The 21,774-nt window shown below is 44.1% G+C and overlaps 1 protein-coding gene and 1 long non-coding RNA gene across 11 annotated transcripts in view; one reads left to right on the top strand and one right to left on the bottom strand.

Moving 5' to 3' along the window:
• LOC133487608 (nesprin-3-like) overlaps nucleotides 1-20,250 on the bottom strand; it is a 281,178-nt gene extending 260,928 nt beyond the window's left edge. For all 10 annotated transcript variants that reach the window (XR_009791407.1, XR_009791406.1, XM_061794488.1 and 7 more), the window contains exons 1-3: nucleotides 18,892-20,250; nucleotides 9,768-9,925; nucleotides 7,807-7,979 (exon numbers count right to left, since the gene is read on the bottom strand). Coding sequence is in view for 8 of the 10 variants with exons in the window: in XM_061794488.1 (XP_061650472.1) it covers nucleotides 7,807-7,979; nucleotides 9,768-9,911 (317 nt within the window). In the remaining 2 variants the exon portion in view is untranslated. The remainder of the gene's footprint in view (nucleotides 1-7,806; nucleotides 7,980-9,767; nucleotides 9,926-18,891) is intronic.
• On the top strand, nucleotides 18,483-20,342 carry LOC133487609 (uncharacterized). Its single transcript, XR_009791408.1, has 3 exons — nucleotides 18,483-18,622; nucleotides 20,075-20,164; nucleotides 20,244-20,342. It is a non-coding gene; the product is annotated as an uncharacterized LOC133487609 (long non-coding RNA).
• The last annotated feature ends 1,432 nt before the right edge of the window (nucleotides 20,343-21,774 follow it).

Below are 21,774 nucleotides of genomic sequence, written 5' to 3'. Positions count from 1 at the left end.
GCTAGTATAGTTGCAGTGCTGATTTTGAGATCATAAAAATCGGGGTGAAGAACATTGTTTTGTTATCTATACATGTAATGTTCGCCATGTTCTCATCTTATCTGTGTAAAGGCCAATATTGATTCACCGTCTGTAAAACGCTGTGAAATTTCTTTGAATCTTACAGACATGAAGAGGAAAGGTCGCGTTTGCATTTTTTATCCTCACCAGAGAAAGGCGACAGAAATAGAAAATGAACAATTGAGCAAGGGTGATGGAGGGTGAGGTGGAAGGAGAGAGAAAAAACAAAGATGAGGTGGAAGGAGAGAGAGAAGGGCAAAAGAAATGTGATGAAATACAAGCCCGTGGTGCCCAGGGACAGGAGGAGTTTGGAGAACACCACAGTGGTGAAGAGATGGAGGAGGGAGAGCATCACCAAGATGAGGAGGCAGAAAGCGAGAAAGATGACGTGCAGGGTTTAGACAGTGAAAGGGAAAGGAGAGTGATCCATCACCAACCATTTCCAGTCAAGCTGCATAGTATACAAAGTTGCATATAAATATGAACGACAAATGACAAACAGACATTTTGTTGTAAGGTCTTAAAATAAATACTAAGGCCAGGTTACATTCCAAAATTAATTATTATGATGTTGTATAATTAGTTCAGATGTAATGCAGTTCGAATCTTTCCTCCCCTCCATCTTCTAGACCAGGGGTGGCCAACTAGTCAGAGACTAAGAGCCACTTTTTTTTCTGTGTTACTGCAAAGAGCCACATCATACACATGGGTACACATGAACATCATCTTTTAATCATGTATGCACGCATACACAGACCTCTGCTCAGCCAGATCTAATGAAAATAACCACACCAACATGATCAGTAATTTTCAACAGTTAACATTGTGTGCACTGTCTCACACACACAAACTCTCAGTTCAAGCAAGTCCACAAACAATAATAGAATAATTTTCAATAACATCTTTCTCTTACTATGCTGCTTAGTGAGACTTCTGGCATTCCTTATCTTGAACAATCCTCTTCAAATCTGGCTTGTATTCTGTTGTTGCCACTCTAAGCAATTCTTTCAAATGAGTGTCAGTCAGAACAGATCGATGCTTTGATTTCACATGTTTCAGGGTAGAAAACACAGACTCGCAGACGTACGTTGACCCAAACATGGACAGTATCTTAAGCGCAGCTCGTTTGATGTTGGGGTATTTTTCAATTGGCACACTTTTCCAGAACTCAACGGTCCCTTCCCTTAAAACAGCTTTCAGTTGATCCTCCTCACAAAGGTCGATCATCTCCAACTCAGCCGCAGCCTCATCTGTGACGAGCGGGGCTTTCAAACAGTCTGTCTCTGCATTAAATGGGTCGACGAGGAACGTAATCTGTGGTCTTTTCAGTTGTAGATCACAGAACCGGGTCACAAAGCTTTCGTGCGGGTTTGCAACCAGTGTTGCATATCTGTCTCTTTTCTTTTTCAGGGCGGCGCTGGTGACTTGCTCACTGGCTTTTAGCAGAGTATGAAAATGTGTTAAATCTCCCTTTTGAATATGCGCCTCAAACAGCTTTAGTTTGTTGACAAACGCAAACACACTTTGCACCAGGTCAGGCAGCATTTTTAACTTACCCTGCAGGGTCAGGTTCAGTCTGTCCAAGTGACACAGCATGTCGACTGAAAATGCCAGATCCATAATCCACTCGAGGTCTGAGGTTCTTCCATGAACAGTTTCACAGCATCCAAAAGCTCAAAGAAGCGAGAGAGTACCTTGCTTTTTGACAGCCACCTCACAGTGCAGTGCAGCGGCAGGTCACCTGGAAGCCCTTGGTCCAGCTCAGCGATGAGATTCCTGAATTGCCTGTGGTTAAGCGCATGTGTGCGGATGTAGTTGACGATTTCCATCACAGGCTTCATGACGTTGTTTAAATTCAATGATTTAGACACGAGTTGCTCCCTGTGGATGATGCAGTGGAAATTCCAAAAGTCGGGAAATGTTTGATCAACTTTGCACAGCCCCACAAGCCCGTTCACGGATCCGATCATGGCTGGCGCTCCATCCGTGGCTATTGCAGTTAGTTTCGGTATGGGCAGATTTGCTTTTGCAAACGCAGCCATCATTGCTTCTTTCACATCTATGCCACGGGTTCTGTCTTTTAATGGCACAATATCAAGGAGTTCTTCTTTGATCATACATTCATTTGACACAGACAAATATTGCCAACTGAGGCTTGTCTTGTATGTCACAACTCTCATCCAATGCCACACTAAAATACTCACATGCTTGAAGGTCAGAGTGCAACTGTGATTCAACAGCTGTATTAATATCCGATATTCTGCGTTTAAGACTGTGGCGGGACAGTTGAACGTCTGATACGCTCCGTTTTAGTTTGTCGTCTCCAGGAGCCAAGATTTCAAAGGCGTCAATGAGGCATTTTTTAATGAAGTCCCCTTCGTTGTATGGCTTTTTAGCCCGTGCTATGTTCCAAGCCAGCTGATATGATGCAAGCGTTACGGTCTCCGAGTGTTTTGTAAATTTTTTGAAAAACTGCACCTGCTTTTCTGCCTTGCTTTTCAAAGCGACCAACTTGTTCTTGCGAAGTTCAGTCCCTTTTGGAAATTCCTGTTCGATGTTAGGGTGGAGTGAGCTGAAGTGACGCTAAAGATTTGAAGCTTTGAAATGTGCTAATGCTGCGTGACATATAAGGCAGATCGGCTTGCCATTACGTTTAACAAAAAAATATAAACTCTCCCACTCTGGCAAAAACGTCCAGTGTTCTTCTTCATATTTTCGTTTGGCTGTGCTTTTTTTCCCTGCCATTTCAAGAGGTAACTTGACGGAAATTGTTTACAACACAAATGATGTCAGACCAAAGAGTCTCTCATCGCTCGTTTGACGTCACTCAAACAGGCTTACATGGTCAGTGTGCCATCTAGCTGTAGGGGGAGTGAATGACAGCGCCAGCCAAGCATTTTTGACGCATGTCATGTGACAGCTCCTGAAGAGCCGCATGAAACTAGTTAAAGAGCCGCATGAGGCTCGCGAGCCGTGGGTTGGCCAGGCCAGTTCTAGACATATCCTAGTCCAGGTGTGAGGTGCCAGCGCAGCCAATGCCAGACAGTTTCCCAAAGACCCTCCAGGGAGGAGCCAGAAGAAGTTTCCGCAGCGACTGGTACAAAGTTCCTCCCTGGTTAGAATACTAACAATCAAAAGATGCAGCTTACTGTTTTGCATGTCGGCATTTTTCCCTCGAATCAAGTTCACTCAGTTTTTAGACCCATACCAGAATGTTTTTTTAGGAGTTGTGCAAATTGTGTAAAATAGCGGTTATTTTACCAGTGAGCAGTGCATCCTGTGAGAGAAGATACCTGTGAGCAGTGCATCATGTGAGAGAAGTTTTTAATCTCTCCGGCTCATACAGACTTATTTGCGGTCGACTATGACAGAAAAGACACTATCGAATTTGGCTGTACTCAGCATTTAATCAAAACACACAAAAGCATTACATCTAGATGAATTTGTGAAGCGTTTTGCTGAGCAACATGGAAATTGCCGCATTCAGCTGTTATAGGCATTCCAAGTTCATGTTATGGTCACAGGTGAGCTTTGTCAAAGGTGGTAAAATGATGACCAACTTTTTTTCTTTTTTCCTATATTTATTTATTTGTTTTGGCAACTGAGACAACTTATAAATTCAGTATATATATACATCTCTCATATTTTGCCACCCCACAAAAATGCCTGCCCCCTTCTTGCCACCCCATAAATATTTTTCTAGATCCACCCCTGCTTCCACTAGAGTTTCCATTGATATGCTTGGACACAGCACTCCTTAGCTATGAACTTTTGTGGCTTACCCATCCTATGGTGGGTATCAATGATGGTCTTCTGGCCAATTGTCAAGTCTGCAGTCTTCCCCATATTGAACCTAACTGAGACAACTGAACCAAACTGAAGCAATTTAATGACACTTGGGGAAATCTGAGCAGGTGCTTTTAGTTCAGTAGATGATTAGTGTGTGACACTCAGTTTTACACTCAGTTTTAAACATTTATGGCCTGCAAAATTTGGGCTTATTTCTTCTCAGTATTCAAATTTTTTTGAATTCCTGATTTTATGGGTTTTATGAGCTGGAAGCCCAAATTATGTAAAAATAAATACTTGAAATTGTTTAAATTGTGGGCCCTGAATCTGTAATCTATGAAAGTTGAACTTTTTGAATGGAATTATTGAAATAAATAAACCTTTCCATAATATTCTATTTTTTTGGAAAGTGTCTGTACATCACTGAGTTATAGTTTGTTTCTTTGTTTTTGTTCACAAAAATTGGTAGCTCAAAGCTAACACACAATGAATGAAAAATTCGGATTGAACTCGCGGCACTTATAGCTCTCAAAATAATGAATATTGGTGCACAAACACTATATAAGCAAGCATGATAACAATACTCTGGCATATACTCTTCAAACTCTGTGAAAAACGGGTATATTAACAATATTATATTCTATATATCTAACTCCCACCTCTGACAGAACTTTGCTCATGTTCCGGGGGAGGCGGGGGACATAGAGTCCGAGTGGACCATGTTCCGCGCCTCCATTGCTGAGGCGGCCGACCGGAGCTGTGGCCGTAAGGTGGTCGGTGCCTGTCATGGCGGCAATCCCCGAACCCGTTGGTGGACACCAATGGTGAGGGATGCCGTCAAGCTGAAGGAGTCCTATCGGGCCTTTTTGGCCTGTGGGACTCCTGGGGCAGCTGATGGGTACCGGCTGGCCAAGGGGAATGCAGCTTTGTTGGTCGCTGAAGCAAAAACATGGGAGGAGTTCGGTGAGGCCATAGAAAAAGACTTCCGGACGGCTTCGAGGAAATTCTGGTCCACCATCAGACGTCTCAGGAGGGGAAAGCAGTGCACCATCAACACTGTGTATAGTGGGGATGGGGCACTCCTGACCTCGACTCGGGATGTTGTGAGCCAGTGGGGAGAATACTTCGAAGACCTCCTCAATTCCACCGACACGCCTTCCCATGAGGGAGCAGAGTCTGGGTTCTCTGAGGTGGGCTCTCCTATCTCTGGGGTTGAGGTCACCGAGGTGGTTAAAAAGCTCCTCGGTGGCAAGGCCCCAGGGGTGGATGAGATTCGCCCGGAGTTCCTCAAGACTCTGGATGTTGTAGGGCTGTCCTAGTTGACACGCCTCTGCAACATCACGTGGACATCGGGGACAGTGCCTCTGGATTGGCAGACTGGGGTGGTGGTCCCCCTTTTTAAGAAGGGGGACCGGAGGTTGTGTTCCAACTACAGGGGGATCACACTCCACAGCCTCCCTGGTAAGGTCTATTCAGGGGTGCTGGAGAGGAGGGTCCGCCGGGAAGTTGAATCCCAGATTCAGGAGGAGCAGTGTGGTTTTCGTCCTGGCCGTGGAACAGTGGACCAGCTCTACATCCTTGGCAGGGTCCTCGAGGGTGCATGGGAGTTCGCCCAACCAGTCTACATGCGTTTTGTGGACTTGGAGAAGGCGTTTGACCGTGTCCCTTGGGTGGTCCTGTGGGGGGTGCTTCGGGAGTATGGGGTACCGAACCCCCTGATACGGGCTGTTCGGTCCCTGTATGACTGGAGTCAGAGTTTGGTCCGCATATCCGGCAGTAAGTCGGACTCGTTTCTGTGTGGGCAGCTGTGGCCCAATGGTTAAGATCATCGCCTGCCACCATGGGGGACCTAGGTTCAAGACCCCGACTGGACCATCCGCCAACATCCCCCGGACTCACGGCTGTGGTGTCCTTGAGCAAGGCACTGATACCCAGAAATGCTGCCCGGGCGCTTCAGCTGCCCCCTGCTCCAGTGTGTTCCACTAACATGTGTATGTGTTCACTGTGATGGGTTAAATGCAGAGAACAAATTTCGTGTGCATGCATGCATGTTCATGACAATAAAAGATGATTCTTCTTCTTCTTCTTCTTCTTTCCGGTGAGGGTTGGACTCCGCCAAGGCTGCCCTTTGTCACCGATTCTGTTCATAACTTTTATGGACAGAATTTCTCGGTGCAGCCGAGCCGTAGAGAGGGCCCGGTTTGGTGGGCTCAGTATTGCATCTCTGCTTTTTGCAGATGATGTGGTTCTGTTGGCTTCATCAAGCCATGACCTCGCAACTCTCACTGGAGCAGTTCGCAGCCGAGTGTGAAGCGGCTGGGATGAGAATCAGCACCTCCAAATCTGAGACCATGGTCCTCAGTCAGAAAAGGTCGGGGATGAGATCCTGCCCCAAGTGGAGGAGTTCAAGTATCTTGGGGTCTTGTTCACGAGTGAGGGAATAATGGAACGGGAGATCGACAGGCGGATCGGTGCAGTGTCTGCAGTGATGCGGACTTTGTATAGATCCGTTGTGGTAAAGAAGGAGCTAAGCCGAAAGGCGAAGCTCTCGATTTACCGGTCGATCTATGTTCCTACCCTCACCTATGGTCACGAGCTGTGGGTCATGACCATAGTTCCCGGATACAAGCGGCCGAAATGAGTTTCCTCCGCAGGGGGTCCGGGCTCTCCCTTAGAGATAGGGTGAGAAGCTCGGTCATCCGGGAGGATCTCAGAGTAGAGCCGTTGCTCCTTCACATCAAGGAGCCAGATGAGGTGGCTGGGGCATCTGATTCGGATGCCTCCCAGACGCCTCCCTGGTGAGGTGTTCCGGGCACGTCCCACCGGGAAGAGACCCCGAGGGCGACCCAGGACACGCTGGAGAGACTACATCCTTCGGCTGGCCTGGGAACGCCTCGGGATCCCCCCGGAAGAGATGGATGAAGTGGCTGGGGAAAGGGAAGTCTGGGCGTCCCTGCTAAAGCTACTGCCCCCGTGACCCGACCTCGGATAAGTGGTAGAAGATGGATGGATGGTTATTTTTCATGGTTTTGTATTTTTTTATATTATTTGTTATTGGTTAATTGAAATTTATTTTCAGGATTTTCTAATATAATTTGTATTCTTACTTTTAGAGTTACATTATGCAACCCATTGGTTCATAATAAATGGATCACTTTTTGCTCATACCTACTGTTGCTGATTATTGCTCTCTGCTTAATATCTCTTGTTGAAGCCCTTTGCTATTATTTCATACTACAAAATAAGTATGCATGATCATTGTTGATATCGGATGGGACCGATATTGGTATCGGCCAAAACTCAAGGCCGCAATATTATCATCAGATCAGAAGTGAAAAAGTTGGATTGGAGCATCCCTGCATCAGTTTGAGGAACTTTCATGTTTTCCACGTGCTTGAGAGTTTTTTCCTGGGTACTCTGGTTACCTCTCAAATCCACAAAACACTCAAAATGCCTATTAAGCTAACCAATAGGTGTGACTGTGAGTGTGAATGGTTGTTTACCTAGATGTGCGCCGCAGACGACTGAGCATCTACACATACTGTATTGTCTGTGTGTCATGCGATTGACTGGTGACCAGTCCAGGGTTTAACCTGCCTCGCACCCTAACTCATCTGAAATACAGTACGTTCCAAACCTGTGACAAAGCAGGATAGGAATTGGATTGATTTCCATTCATGCAGTTTCAATACCACTTATCCTGCTCAAGGTTGCCAGGTGCTGGAGCCTCTCACAGCTGACTGCGGGCGAAAGGCTAACTACACCCTGGACTGGTCGCCAGTCAGTCGCAGGGCACATGTAGACCCGGACAGCCATTCGCACTTACATTCACAGCTTCACTGAATGGGAACTGAACACGCTGCCTGCACCAAAGTCAGGCGCATGTACCACGACACCATTAGTGACTAGATTTTTGACCATTTAGTGAAGCTAAAAAAAGGCGGAAGAGTCTAGCACCTGTGGCAGTGAATGATGTAGGTACAAGTTTCCTCCCAACAGCTTTTCAGGTTTTTGAGCTTAGCCTGTGTGTGGTTCCTCAGTTTTTCATCTCCAATCTCCAGAAGATGATCAGCTGCTACCAGTGCCATGTCCATCTTCACACGACCATCATGCTCTGATTGATGGATTTTCTTAAAAGGTAAAATGGAAAAGATTTAGTTATGGCATGGAGAAAAGAGATGTTTTGGTCATTTTCTAAAACAAAATATATTGATGATATGCAACTTTAAAATTTTAATATGTTCACATCACTTATTTATAATTTCACAATTATATATTTCATGCTGACACAAGACAACAAAGTAAATTTAATAATTTCACAAGAGGTACAACAATTCATCAATTAATCGACAATCAAATTAATCAACTACTTTAATAATTGATCGTTTAGAGACCTTGTTTAACTTAAAATTGTCCAAAAATGTCAGCCTCTCAACAGTAAATATTCTCAGATTTCTGTTGTCCTCCATGAAATCATATAGATTATCTTTGTCTCTGACTAAATAAGGCATCAGTGATCAACAATTTAGAAAATTTTCTGACATATTAAAGACCAAACAAGTAACTGAATCATAATCAATTGTTGACCCAGTATACAGTATCGAAAGAGATTGTTGTCGTTACCTTCCTCCATTTGGTGCTCGACTTCTCATAACGAGAGGAGCTGAACATAGATCAAGTTAAATTTGTTCTGTTGAGGTTGCAGGAGTGGCACAGGTAGTAAGTCGCAGCTCTCTTTAGCGTGATACATGCATCGTACTCAACGTGCAGATGATTTTACATGAATATCTTCTTCGCAACATCATTCATATGTTTTGCAGACTACGGTAGTTTCGAAATTATATACGTTATCTGCCCTTTTTGGGGACATTCCTACTCACTAGCCCCTAACGTCTGCTCTTCCATGTCACCATGCAACAAGAGCTGCTGCGGAAGTCTTGGGAAACAACAAAATCTCGAAAGTAGCAAAAAGTATAGAAAATATAATCGATTATCCCCTTTTTACATATTGTGCATGAATAAAATACCGATCGAATCGAGCTTCACAATATATCGCCCAGCACTACCACATGCATTGTGGGTATACAATGCAAGTTGAAAAATTATGGAGAAAGGTGCTGAATGAGGAGCACTGTCACTGGAGGTAGCAGAAAAAGCTTATGAAGGTGTGAGGACACCCATGTCCCCAAATGATATTACAAAACGTGAGATACGGACAGGCGGGCACGGTGGATGACTGGTTGGCACATCTGCCTCACAGTTCTGAGGACGAAGGTTCAAATCCGACCTCCCCTGTATGGAGTTTGCATGTTCTCCCCGTGCCTACGTGGTACTCCGGTTTCCTCCCACATCCCAAAAACATGCATGGTAGGTTAACTGAAAACTCTAAATTGCCCATAGGCGTGAATATGAATGCAAATGGTAGTTTGGTTATATGCGCCCTGCGATTGGTTGGTGAGTACTTCAGGGTGCACCCCGCCTCTCGCCCAAAGATGTCTGGGATAGGATCCAGCACATCCGCGAACCTCGTGAGAATAAGCGGTACAGAAATGGATGGATGGACAAATTAAGCTACAAAAAAGAGTTTTAAGGCATTTCTGATAAACCAGACCAAGAAATTTACAGATGATGCCAATGAAGTTAAATATTTTATTACTCAAGGCAAATCTGGATCTTCAAACTTAAAACGCCCATCCATCAAGATGCCAAGGAACCTTCTTGATGAGATCTGAGTATTCTCTTTTTTTCACCTATTGATAGACCAGAGTTGAGTATTTTTTTACTTTTTAATGTAAATATACTGTCTGAAAGATTAGCATTTTTTTCCAGATCAGCCTCCCAGCTGCTCCCACTGGAATATAATGAGGAGTACTAAAGAAGCACCAGAGGTCAGGGTCAACAAAGTACAGGGGTCATACCTCAGTCTCTCTGAGTCGGGCTTCAAGCGCATTCCAGGGCCCTTGGGTGTTATCGTTCTCTCTCAGCCTCTCCTGGACACCCTTCATCCAAGAGAGTGCCACTTCCAGTCTCTCCATGAATATCTGATGCTCCTGCTCAATCATGACAAATTCCAGGCCTAGAAAAAAGTAGAAGAGTGCTCAGACTCTGCTTTCACAAACTATTTGTGTAAAAGGGAATCTCAACTAATTTTACACCAAAAACTTACTCCACAAAAGAAGCTGTATGCAGAGTTTTGAAATTTTACTTTTCTTCCTTTTTTTTTTTTTTTTTATAAACACATTCAGTTTAAGGCCTTTAGTATACATTATTCAGGTGGGGATTTAATTAGGAAAGTATAGAAACTCTTTACTTTATACCAATCCTAAAAACCATAGTTTTTCATCAAAGTGTGATTTCAAAAGTATGTTTAGGTTGTACAGTATACAGTAATGTGTTGGTGAGCATTACTCAGAAAGTCATTGTGGCCTCAGGCACAAAGAGGGGAAAAAAATCCTCAACACAAATAGTGGCAGCAATAAGAACTGAAATGTCAGGGAGGAGATCTGACACCATGTGAGCCCAGAATTCCACATACCTTTTACAAGGGAAAACAACAGGGCCATTTACTCAAATGAGTCATTTTTCCTCACCACACAATGGACCATAGGCACAGCAACAGATTAAGCATTTCAACAGTTTCCGCTGTTCATATGTTCCAAGTTACTAGGACGCCATCTGCCAGAAAAATAACCTCCTTCTGCGTTAAATGTGTGATAACCTGGGGTTGTTTCATAGGTATATATATGCTGGTATGTTTCGAGGTTGAAACGCCATCAAGTTTTTACTTTTTAAAAGAGAAGGATGTAGCTCCTCAGACCAACAATGCAGTGTGTCGCTTGCTTTGTTCAGTGCTTCAACTCGATATTGAGAACTACAAAGGAGATGTAAAGTTAATATTCGGCGTGACAATTTCAGCAGTAACTAATACAGAAGTCGGTTGCGGTCCAAGCGCCATTTCACTGCACCCTGCACTGCTTGACTCGGGCCAGCCGAGCCAGCCAGCCACTCACGTCACGAAACTCCCAGCACAGGTATCGAGATATTCTACGCTCTTGATCGTGCAATTTGAGGAGCGATCGAACCTTGGACTGCGCAATATAGTTGAAAATGTATCACAATAAGTATTTCATATCAGTTCATACTGATAACTTGTTTTTTGTTTTTTTTTTTACCTATTCAAAATAAGGACCTGGAAGAAAAAAAATCCATCCATCCATTTTCTGTACCACTTATCTCCACTAGGGTCACGGGCGTGCTGAAGCCTATCCCAGCTATCTTCGGGCGAGAGGCGGAGTACACCCTGAACTGGTCGCCAGCCAATTGCAGGGAACATATAAACAAACAACCATTTGCACTCACATTCACACCTACGGGCAATTTAGTGTCTTCAATTAATCTACCATGCATGTTTTCGGGATGTGGGTGTACCCGGGGAAAACCCACGCAAGCACGGGGAGAACATGCCAACTCCACACAGGCGAGGCCGGGATTTGAACGCCGGTCCTCAGAACTGTGAGGCAGATGTGCTAAGCGGTTGTTCCCGATCCGCCTGGAGAAATTTTATTTTATTTTAAAATGTAATCTTTAAACTTTAAAAAGAGTTCATCACAATGATTAACCCTGATTAAGTTTTATGTACAGTACATACACTATATTGTTGTACTTTATCACGTTTTTCAAACTATAAAAATATAGATTAATAGTTAAGGAAGAAGTGGCTTGCTCCAGTGTGAGAATGTGAGTGAGAATAAAAGCGAGTGTGTGGATATTTTAAAAGAGGCTCTCTTCACCATTCCTTCCAACGTACTCAGTTCACGGTACGTACTGCGCTCGTACATTTTGGCCACAAGCTTCACTTTTTCATCCACAGGCACATTAGAAATTATACATATTGTTAAGTATTGTTGTAAAACACAATATTTGATGGTTTATATACTCTATTTATATCGCTTCAGGAAAGTGCCGCGACCGGTCTGTGTCTTGCTCGCTTAAAACCCGGAAATGTATTTTTGATTGGCTGTATGTAAGCTGGGACATTAAGATGGGGTGCGCCGGCAATTCAAATTTTGAATTGCGGCAAAACCAGTGGCTGACTGATCGGTCGTTCATTAAAACAGTTGCTAAACCACACACACTGTGCGACAGTTCAGTCGGGTTCGGCCATGTCGCTCGCTGTGAGGCAGCTTTCCAAAAATTTCATTGGTGTGTGGGGGTGCGTCGGCAACATTGCAACTCTCAGTGAGTTTGATGACGTAACCAAATTTGCTTTGCTGGGCCGTGATAGGTCGCAAGGCTGAGGGTGGATCTCAATTCTCTTCCTAGCTTCTCCCTACTCCATATACATCAACAGCGACCTGGTAAAAAGAGAAATGAGATTAGCACTAAAGCCTCTGTTGTAGCCTCCAGCAGAATGCGTGCGGCGTGATATTCTTCCAGATTTTTTTCTATCGAAGGTATTTTCTATTGTGATACCTATTGATATTGATCTATCGCCAAGCCCTAATCAAACCACTGTTTTCCACGTTTCACTGCATTATCACTAGGCTTTACACGATCAGGATTTTTAGGGCTGATCAGTGAGTTTAAGAAAAACGATAACCGATTACAAGATTCAGTAACGTGTCTATTTAAATGACTTGTTCATTTACTGTATTTTCTGGTGTACTGTATACTGAGTATCTTCAAAACTATTATCTAGTCAGGTCATGTATTCTAATCAGTCAGGTCAAACCAACATAACAAAATGACAGAAATAATGGGTGCTAACTTATTGTAATTAAATTACTTCACACACACCGAAACTTTAGAGCATGATTCGACAGAACGCCAGCATGTTTACATACAACCGTTAGTGCGAGCACTAGCAAGCTAGGCTACATAACGTTTTGTTGCCTGCTTGCGAGCCGTATCATATTAAAATGATGTGAGCAGACCTCAAGCAATCCTTAAAAGAACATCCTCAGCCACCACCACCACAAATTTTTCCCCATTTTGTTCTTTTTTGATCAACACAATACATGCACGATCCATTGTTATTGTCGCCGCCATGGTAACGAGTGTATCCGGCCGCATTTGAGTTGACAAGATAAAGCCCAGTGATCGTAAAAGACAGGATGCGGTGGTATCGGAATACAAACTTTTATTGACATAGTGCAATTGTGAAAGACCAAATTTGTCTTGTAGTCTGATCCAGGCATTACGTGTTGTCGGTCTCAGACGTGTTGTCTGTCCCACACTGCCGACATGTTTTTTTTTTTTTAATAACTTTATTGGCGGTCAGATATTTACAGTATTACGTCAAAAGACATGCGACAAGGCTAAAAAGAAAATAGCTTTTGGATTCAAATATACTGTACATGAACGGCTATGAGTTACCCGCTGAAAGCTGTGAACGCTAGCATTAGCTTAAGGCTAACGATGACGATTTCATTAGCCTTAGCACACAGGGTACGTGTTTGATATAGGTTATAACCGCTTTTGATACATTAGACCACGGCACGCGCGAGTGTGTACAATCAGCGTGAAGACTCCTTTACCATTAACAAAGCAATGCCGTGTAGAGCTTTGCTGTATATACAGTTGAATTGACTGGGAGGTCACTTTATTCCACAACACCCTACACTCACAGTTTGATATTACAGTGTCATTGTACCATAAATCAACTACAAATGTGAAATAAACATGAATGTTACATAGGACATACATTTAACAAGGTAACAAACAGGTAACAAACTTTAATAACAAAGATGAACGTGTTTTTTGCTGGAATGATTTAAATTTGCATGTTGCGATTAATTATCAGACATGCAAACACCAAAAGCATGTGAAAGGTGACACAAAAAAAAATATATATATATTGTAGAGAGGGGTCTGGGGGGGATCCCCTGGACCCCCGCAGAGAATTTTTTTGATTTTAACATAAATCAAGCAATCTGGAAGACTCTGAAGAGTACAATAAGGCAAAAAAATAAATACATAAATATATTTTTAAAAATGTTTCATGCAGAAAACCATTTACATCGCTCAAGCACATTTTTTTTCCATTTTTGTTTTGGCGCCAACTTGAGCCAGGCCCATCTCCACCTGCACCTGATGCCTGCTTCAAGCTTTGCCAAGAATGGCATCCTCCTCTTTAAGCACTCTCATTCTGGAAAAGAATTTATTAAAACCATTGTCCGTTTCATTTCATTTTTCACTATTACCGACTTCAAAAGCTAATCCCAAATGCATCCTCCAGGAAAATATTAAGTGCAATATTTTTCTGTTTTGATTGGCCATTTCTGAATTTGAAGTTAGTTCATTCTGTGTTATGAAATAATCCCTTACATCGCTCCATCGCTTAACATATTTAACATTATCATCCGTAAACTAATGAGATAAATGTAGGGGCGTTTCCTCATTAATACAAAATATACTTGCGGATCAACTCGCTGATGTTACGTGTGCTTCGCGGTTCTGCTGAGACCACAACCTGGGCCACGACCCGCAGCACCTCAACGCGAAAATACAAAAGACCAGTGCAACAAATACGACACGGGCTGAGCTGATGAGCAAAAATGTTGTGGAAACGTCAGAGTTACACTAGAGGATGTCCGCTCCAGAGGTGGGTAGAGTAGTCAACTACTGTTACTAACTCAAGTAAAATTGAAAAGTAGTCCTCCAAAAAAATTACTTAAAAAGTAAAAAGTACACCTTTGAAATAATTACAAGTAATGGGTAAATAGTGAGTAACTTCAGATTTTTATTTTTTTTTTTAACCACAGCATAATCTTTTCCTTTCGGCTTGTCCTGTTAGGGGTCGTCAAAGCGTGTCATCCTTTTTATCCATCCATTTTCTATCACTTATCCGAGGTCGGGTCGCGGGGGCAGTAACTTTAGCAGGGACGCTCAGACTTCCCTCTACCCAGCCACTTCATCCAGCTCTTCCGGGGGGATCCCGAGGCGTTCACAGGCCAGCCGAGAGAGGTAATCTCTCCAGCGTGTCCTGGGTCGTCCCCAGGGTCTCCTCACGGTGGGACGTGACCGGAACACCTCACCAGGGAGATGTCCGGGAGGCATCCGAATCAGATGCCCTAGCCACCTCATCTGGCTCCTCTCAATGTGGAGGAGCAGCGGCTCTACTCTGAGCTCCTCCCGGATGACAGAGCTTCTCACCCTATCTCTAAGGGAGAGCCCGACCGGACACCCTGCGGAGGAAACTAATTTCGGCCGCTTGTATCCGGGATCTTGTCCTTTCGGTCACGACCCACAGCTCGTGACCATAGGCGAGGGTAGGAACGTAGATCGACCCGTAAATTGAGAGCTTCGCCTTTCGGGTTAGCTCCTTCTTCACCACAACGGATCAATACAAAGTCTGCATCACTGCAGACGCTGCACCGATCCACCTGTCGATCTCCCATTCCATTCTTCCCTCACTCGTGAACAAGACCCCAAGATACTTGAACTCCTCCACTTGGGGCAGGATCTCATGCCCGACCCGGAGAGGGCACGCCACCCTTTTCCGACTGAGGACCATGGTCTCAGATTTGGAGGTGCTGATTCTCATCCCAGCCGCTTCACACTCTGCTGCGAACCGCTCCAGTGAGAGTTGGAGATCACAGCTTGAAGTAGCCAACAGAACCACATCATCTGCAAAAAGCAGAGATGCAATACTGAGGCCACCAAACCGGACCCCATCTACGCCTCGGCTGCGCCTAGAAATTCTGTCCATAAAAGTTATGAACAGAATCGGTGACAAAGGGCAGCCTTGGCGGAGTCATCCTTTTCCATGTAAGCCTATCTCCTGCATCCTCCTCTCTTAACGCCAACTGCCCTCATGTCTTCCCTCACTACATCCAATAATGTAATATGCGATGCTAGAAAGGCATAACATGGACTGGAAAACGGAAACAAATTAGTACGTCACCCCTGCTACGTCACTTGAGAGAATGAACCTATGCATGTAATTTAAAAGTACTTTAAGATAATAGACATGTTTTGATTCAGGGCAAGTGACGTTAAACAAGAAATCATATGTAAAGAGTTGTATGCCCCGCAAGTTAACGCAATTAATCTGTTCAACCATCTGAAGAAAATGGCAGAAAAATAGTCAAAGCACGAGACAATAAATAGGTGATCCCCTCACGCAATTATTCCTCCAAAATGGCATGACCTACCAATATGCAAACTGACTGAAGTCAGGCTAGCCTCCAACCGAAAAAACAAAGACAAGCCAGCCGCCACAACGATTATGTTAGGCATTACTGTAACACGCCGCCAACGCGCTGTGAGGACAGACTTCAAAATATAGGTCTAACCAAATAATACTTGGAAAATCTATATTTTGTTAGCCTCCGTCAAGCAGAACAATGGAGCTGTACCTCTCCTTTGGCAATTCACTATATTGACAGGGATTTTCAAGTCAAAAGTCAGTACTTGAACCCTCATGTTATGGTTTACTTTATGTATAAACTGCATTTTCCTTCATTGAGTTGCACTTTGTGATTGCACTCTGTATAGCATATTTATTCTGTTAGCCCTTGGTAAATTCAGCGCCTGTACATTGGGGTTCCGCCTTCGGGTGGGGGGACGGGTCCTGACTGTTGTTTGTGCCTATGCCCCAAACAGCAGTTCAGAGTACCCACCCTTTTTGGAGTCCTTGGAGGGGGTGCTGGAGAGCGCTCCCGCTGGGGACGCCATCGTTCTGCTGGGGGACTTCAATGCTCACGTGGGCAATGACAGTGAGACCTGGAAGGGTGTGATTGGGAGGAACGGCCCTCCCAATCAGAAACCGAGCGGTGTTCTATTATTGGACCTCTGTGCTCATCACGGATTGTCCATAGCGAAAACCATGTTCAAGCATAAGGGTGTCCACACGTGCACTTGGCACCAGGACACCCTTGGTCGCTGTTTGATGATAAACTTTGTGGTTGTGTCATCGGACTTGCGGCCGCATGTCTTGGACACTCGGGTGAAGAGAGGGGCGGAGCTGTTAACTGATCACCACCCGGTGGTGAGTTGGCGCCGATTATGGGGGAAGATGCTGGTCCAACGTGGGAGGCCCAAACGTATTGTGAGGGTCTGCTGGAAACGTCTGGCAGAATCCCCTGTCAGAAGGAGTTTCAACTCCCACCTCCGACAGAACTTTGCTCACGTTCCGGGGGAGGCGGGGGACATCGAGTCCGAGTGGACCATGTTCCGCGCCTCCATTGCTGAGACGGGTATCCCTGCTAAAGCTACTGCCCCCGTAACACAATCTCGGCTAAGCGGAAAAAAATAGATTATATATATATAAAATATAAAATAGATGGTTCGACAGAACGGCGGCATGTTTATGTACAACAGTCAGTGCTAGCAGTAGCTTGTTAGGCTACATAACGTTTTGTTGCCTGCTTGCGAGCTGTATCGTGTTAAAAGTACGTGAACATACCTCAAACAAACCTTAAACGAACATCCTCTCCTGTCCTGAGCACTGGTGACCATCAACACACGTTTTTCCCCATTTTGTCCTCATAATCCAGTCGGCGCGATACACTCTTGTTGTCGTCGCCATGGTAACAAGTGTATTGAGTTGACAAGATAAAAGCCCAATGATCGTAAAAAACGGGATGCAGTGGTATACAAGATTTTATTGCAGTAGTCTGTGCAATCCTGAAAGAGCAAATTTGTCTTGTTGTCTGATCCAGCGTCTGTCCCACACTGCCGACACGTTTTTTCTTTTTTTTTTTTTTAATAACTTCATTGGCCGTCAGATATTTACAGTACTATGTCAAAAGACACACGACAAGGCTAAAAATAAAGTAGCTTTTGAATTCAAATATACTGTGCACGATGGTGACGCGGACTAAATGTCTTTTGCGGAGCCGATCAATGACGTCATCGATGGGTTCGCCGAATTATGACATTAAAGCCGATCAGCATAAAATGCTAAATATCGGCAGATACCGATCAGCCCGATAAAATCGGTGTAAAATCTATTTTAAACTTGGATTTAACAAAAACATCACACCTAAAATCTTGAGCCCCATTGTCAAGTTGGCCATAAATTTGTGCATTTTCACTGGTTTTACAGATTCCAAACTTTCTTAATATTTATCACAGGATAAACATACTTTTCACTGGGATCATCTTTAAAAGATCTGTCTGATAATGCTAGTCTCATGTAAATCCATTCATCTTTTGCAATTTTACACACATACCTACAAAAGATTTTCTTTCGTTTGAACCCACATTTTACTGTTTTTAGAAGCCAATGTATTTTTCACTTAATAACAACATATGCATTGAATATAAAATCCTCGTTGGAAAACAGTCACTCTTCCTTTTGTGTGGCAAGATTACAATTTTTCATTACTTTAGCTAACACCTAATGAGCACATTTTATTTTTTATGTAAAGAATTCACATTTTGTGTCAACTATCACATCATGAGTTCGCTCCACAGCTATTTTGTTTTCTTAATTTGGTACCAAATTTTAAAAAAAAAAGATGATTCCTCGTCGATCTTACGTGATGGTTGGTTCTAAAATGTGAACACGATTTCAACATGTCTTTGACAGTAACCACTGCTGCATTCTCGTTTAAAATGGGTTTGACAGCTCGGAAAGCGCATAGACGTCGACATAGGTTCATGTTTAGTATCCTGTGCAATCGAGCCAAGGGCGAACGCCATTTCTTGCTCTTGCTGCGCGCTAAACTGAACTGCAGTTACTGCGTTCCGTGTACTTGCCGTGCAGCGACTGTACGGAAAACGAACACAACTTTCTTTCTTGGGACAGGCAGTGACAAAGTGGCCGGTAAGAACAACGTACACTCCAACCCCGACGCTAGCGCAGCTCTCAAATGGGGGTCACACAGAGAAGGGAACGTCAAAATTGAAACTTTTATCTTATTGTAAAAATGTTACTGTAATCGAATGTGGCGCCGCTACTGAGACACACGAAAGACAACATCGTGGTTATCCGCTTTTAGGCCAATGAAATTGGACCTGGGGACTTCTGCATATCTATTGAAGAAAAGTCTCTTTCGTGAACAACAATACGAATCAGAGAAGAGTAACACTTACAACGTTGCGCTCGTCAGGTGACAGCAATCGCGTGAATCGACGCTTTTAGCGAAGTTGGGGCAGACAGGAAGTAAAGCCCTCGCTGCCTGGGCTGGGCTGGGACAAAAACGGAGCGCTGCATTCAAAGACTCTTTGTAAATTGCGATTGCGTTAGAAAATCGCAAATTGCTGCTGCATTTCTCGTTGAAACGGAATCGCGATCGTGTCAAGTGTGACGACCTCGTTTCCGTCGAAATAGGATTCAGAATTTGTGAGACAATCTTAAACTCTATCTGGAATCTTTTACGCAGTAAAACATCTTGTTGAATTTATTTGTAACATTATTTGTTGAGTCACAGTGAACATGTTAGTCCCATTATCAGTTATAGTATCTTTAAACTGATTTCCTTCTATTTTGATCATGAAATGATAGCTCTTACGAACAGTATTTCCGATGGCACTTGAACATATCAACCGGCCAATTTACCATTACGGCTTAGTTCGTTAAGAGTTCCAGACAATAACATGCGTTGTCAATAGCAACATAAAAATACAAAGAAAAAGAAAAAAATGGGGCAAGCTTCATGAATTTCTGCGACGATTATTGTTTGAAAACCTCTAAATGAATATTCTGCAAAGATTTGCGTTTTTTGAATTTGTAATGCAGCCCTATGGGGGGCACAAGCCAATGCAAACTGTAGGCCTGTCCCAAGCCCGGATAAATGCAGAGGGTTGCGTCAGGAAGGGCATCAAGGGCTTCAAACTTTGCCAAACAAATATGAGCGTTCATCCAGAGAATTCCATACCGGATCGGTCGTAGACCGGGGTAACAACGTCCGCCACCGGTGCCGTTAACCTGCAGGGCGCCCAGTGGAAATTCAGCGACTGTGGGTCCAAGACGAAGGAGAGCTGGAAAGCGGGTTCTTCGGCAGAAAGAAAAGAGGAAAGCACAGAGCCTCAAACTGAATGTGGGGACTTTGAATGTTGGAACTATGACAGGAAAATCTCGGGAGTTGGTTGACATTATTATGATATTATTATTGTTATTATTTTATCATGGTGTAGATAGGAAGAGAAATTGAGGAGGGGTTATTTTAAAAGAAGAGTTAGTGTCATATACTGCCCTGCAGTTCCATTATTGGAGCCTGGAGGGCGCTTTGCGTCCTCTCTCTCCGCCCACCCGCCCCCCCCTCTCTGTTTTCAGCACCTGTCTCCAATCAGCCTCATCACCACCGGTGTATAAGCCTGCCTGTTCTAGGAAATCCTCGCCAAAGTATTGCAGTTTCTTCCAGCGGTACCACGGCCCATTTACCTCACGTAATCCACTCTATTCCTCGTTCCCTTTGTTGACTCCTGTGTCTCCTTGTTCTCAGCGTTTTCCCCCGTGTTCCTGATCCACGTCATTCCTGCCACCAAGCCAGCTCCCTGTCCACGCTACCGCCTGCCAACGGACCCAGGACCACCGCCATAACCAATAAACTGTTGATCATTTTACATCTGCCTCCGCCTTCTCTTGGATCCAGCTACTCTCCATACGTGACAGTTAGCTAAGAATGGCTTGGAGGTGAAAAGAGTATCAGATCGAGTGATGAGGCTGAAAATTGAAATTGAGGGTGTTATGTATAATGTGATTAGTGGCTATGCCACACAGGTCTGATGTGACCTATAGGTGAAAGAGAAATTCTGGAAGGAGCTACACAAAGTAGTTCTGAGTATCCCAGACAGAGAGAGAGAGTTGGTGAAGATTGTAATGGACATGTTGGTGAAGGTAATAGGGGTGATGAAGAAGTGATGGGTAAGTTTGAGATCCAGGAAAGGAACTTGGAGGGAAAGATGGTGGTAGACTTTGCACAAAGGATGGAAATGGCTGTAGCGAACGCTTTATTTTTTTCAGAAGAGGCAGGAACATGGAGACCTACAAGAGCGGAGGTAGAAGTACGCAGATGGATTACATCTTGTGCAGATGATGTCATCTGAAGGAGGTTACTGACTGTAAAGTAGTGGTGTGTATATGAATGAGGAAAATGAGAGAGAAGAAAGAGTAGAAGAGGAAAGTGTGGTGGACCAGGAAGTGGCAATGATTAATAAGAGGGAAGTTCGAAAGGCATTAAAGAGGATGAAAAATGGAAAGGCAGTTTCTCCTGATGACGTTCCTGTGGAGGTATGGAAGCACCTAGGAGAGGTGGCTGTGCAGTTTTTGACCAGCTTGTTCAGCAGAATTCTAGCGGGTGAGAAGATGCCTGAGGAATGGAGGAAAAGTGAGCTGGTGCGCATTTTTAAGAACAAAGGTGATGTGCAGAGCTGTGGGAACTATAGAGGAATAAAGTTGATGAGCCACACAATGAAGTTATGGGAAAGAGTAGTGGAGGCTAGACTCAGGACAGAAGTGAGTATTTGTGAGCAACAGTATGGTTCCTTGCCTAGAAAGAGTACCACAGATGCATTATTTGCCTTGAGGGTGTTGATGGAGAAGTACTGAGAAGGTCAGAAGGAGCTACATTGTGTCTTTGTAGATCTAGAGGAAGCCCTGAACTGGTTGCCAGCCAATCGCAGGGCACATAGAAATAAACTACCATTCGCACTCACAGTCATGCCTATGGGCAATTTAGAGTCACCAATTAATGCATGTTTTTGGGATGTGGGAGGAAACCGGAGTGCCCGGAGAAAACCCACGCAGGCACGGGGAGAACATGCAAACTCCACACAGGCGGGGACGGGGATTGAACCCCGCACCTCAGAACTGTGAGGCTGACGCTCTAACCAGTCGGCCACCGTGCCGCAGTACTTTAAATGCGGATTAGAGACAGTGGCACCAATGAGACAACAGGAAGCAGAGCTGGAGGTGGCAGAAATGAAAATGTTAAGGTTCTCTCTAGGAGTCACCAGGTGGGATAGGATTTTAAA

This window comes from Phyllopteryx taeniolatus, chromosome 13, assembly GCF_024500385.1.
Source record: "Phyllopteryx taeniolatus isolate TA_2022b chromosome 13, UOR_Ptae_1.2, whole genome shotgun sequence".
NCBI classification, from domain to species: Eukaryota; Metazoa; Chordata; class Actinopteri; order Syngnathiformes; family Syngnathidae; genus Phyllopteryx; species Phyllopteryx taeniolatus.
This window is presented reverse-complemented; position numbering and strand designations above follow the sequence as displayed.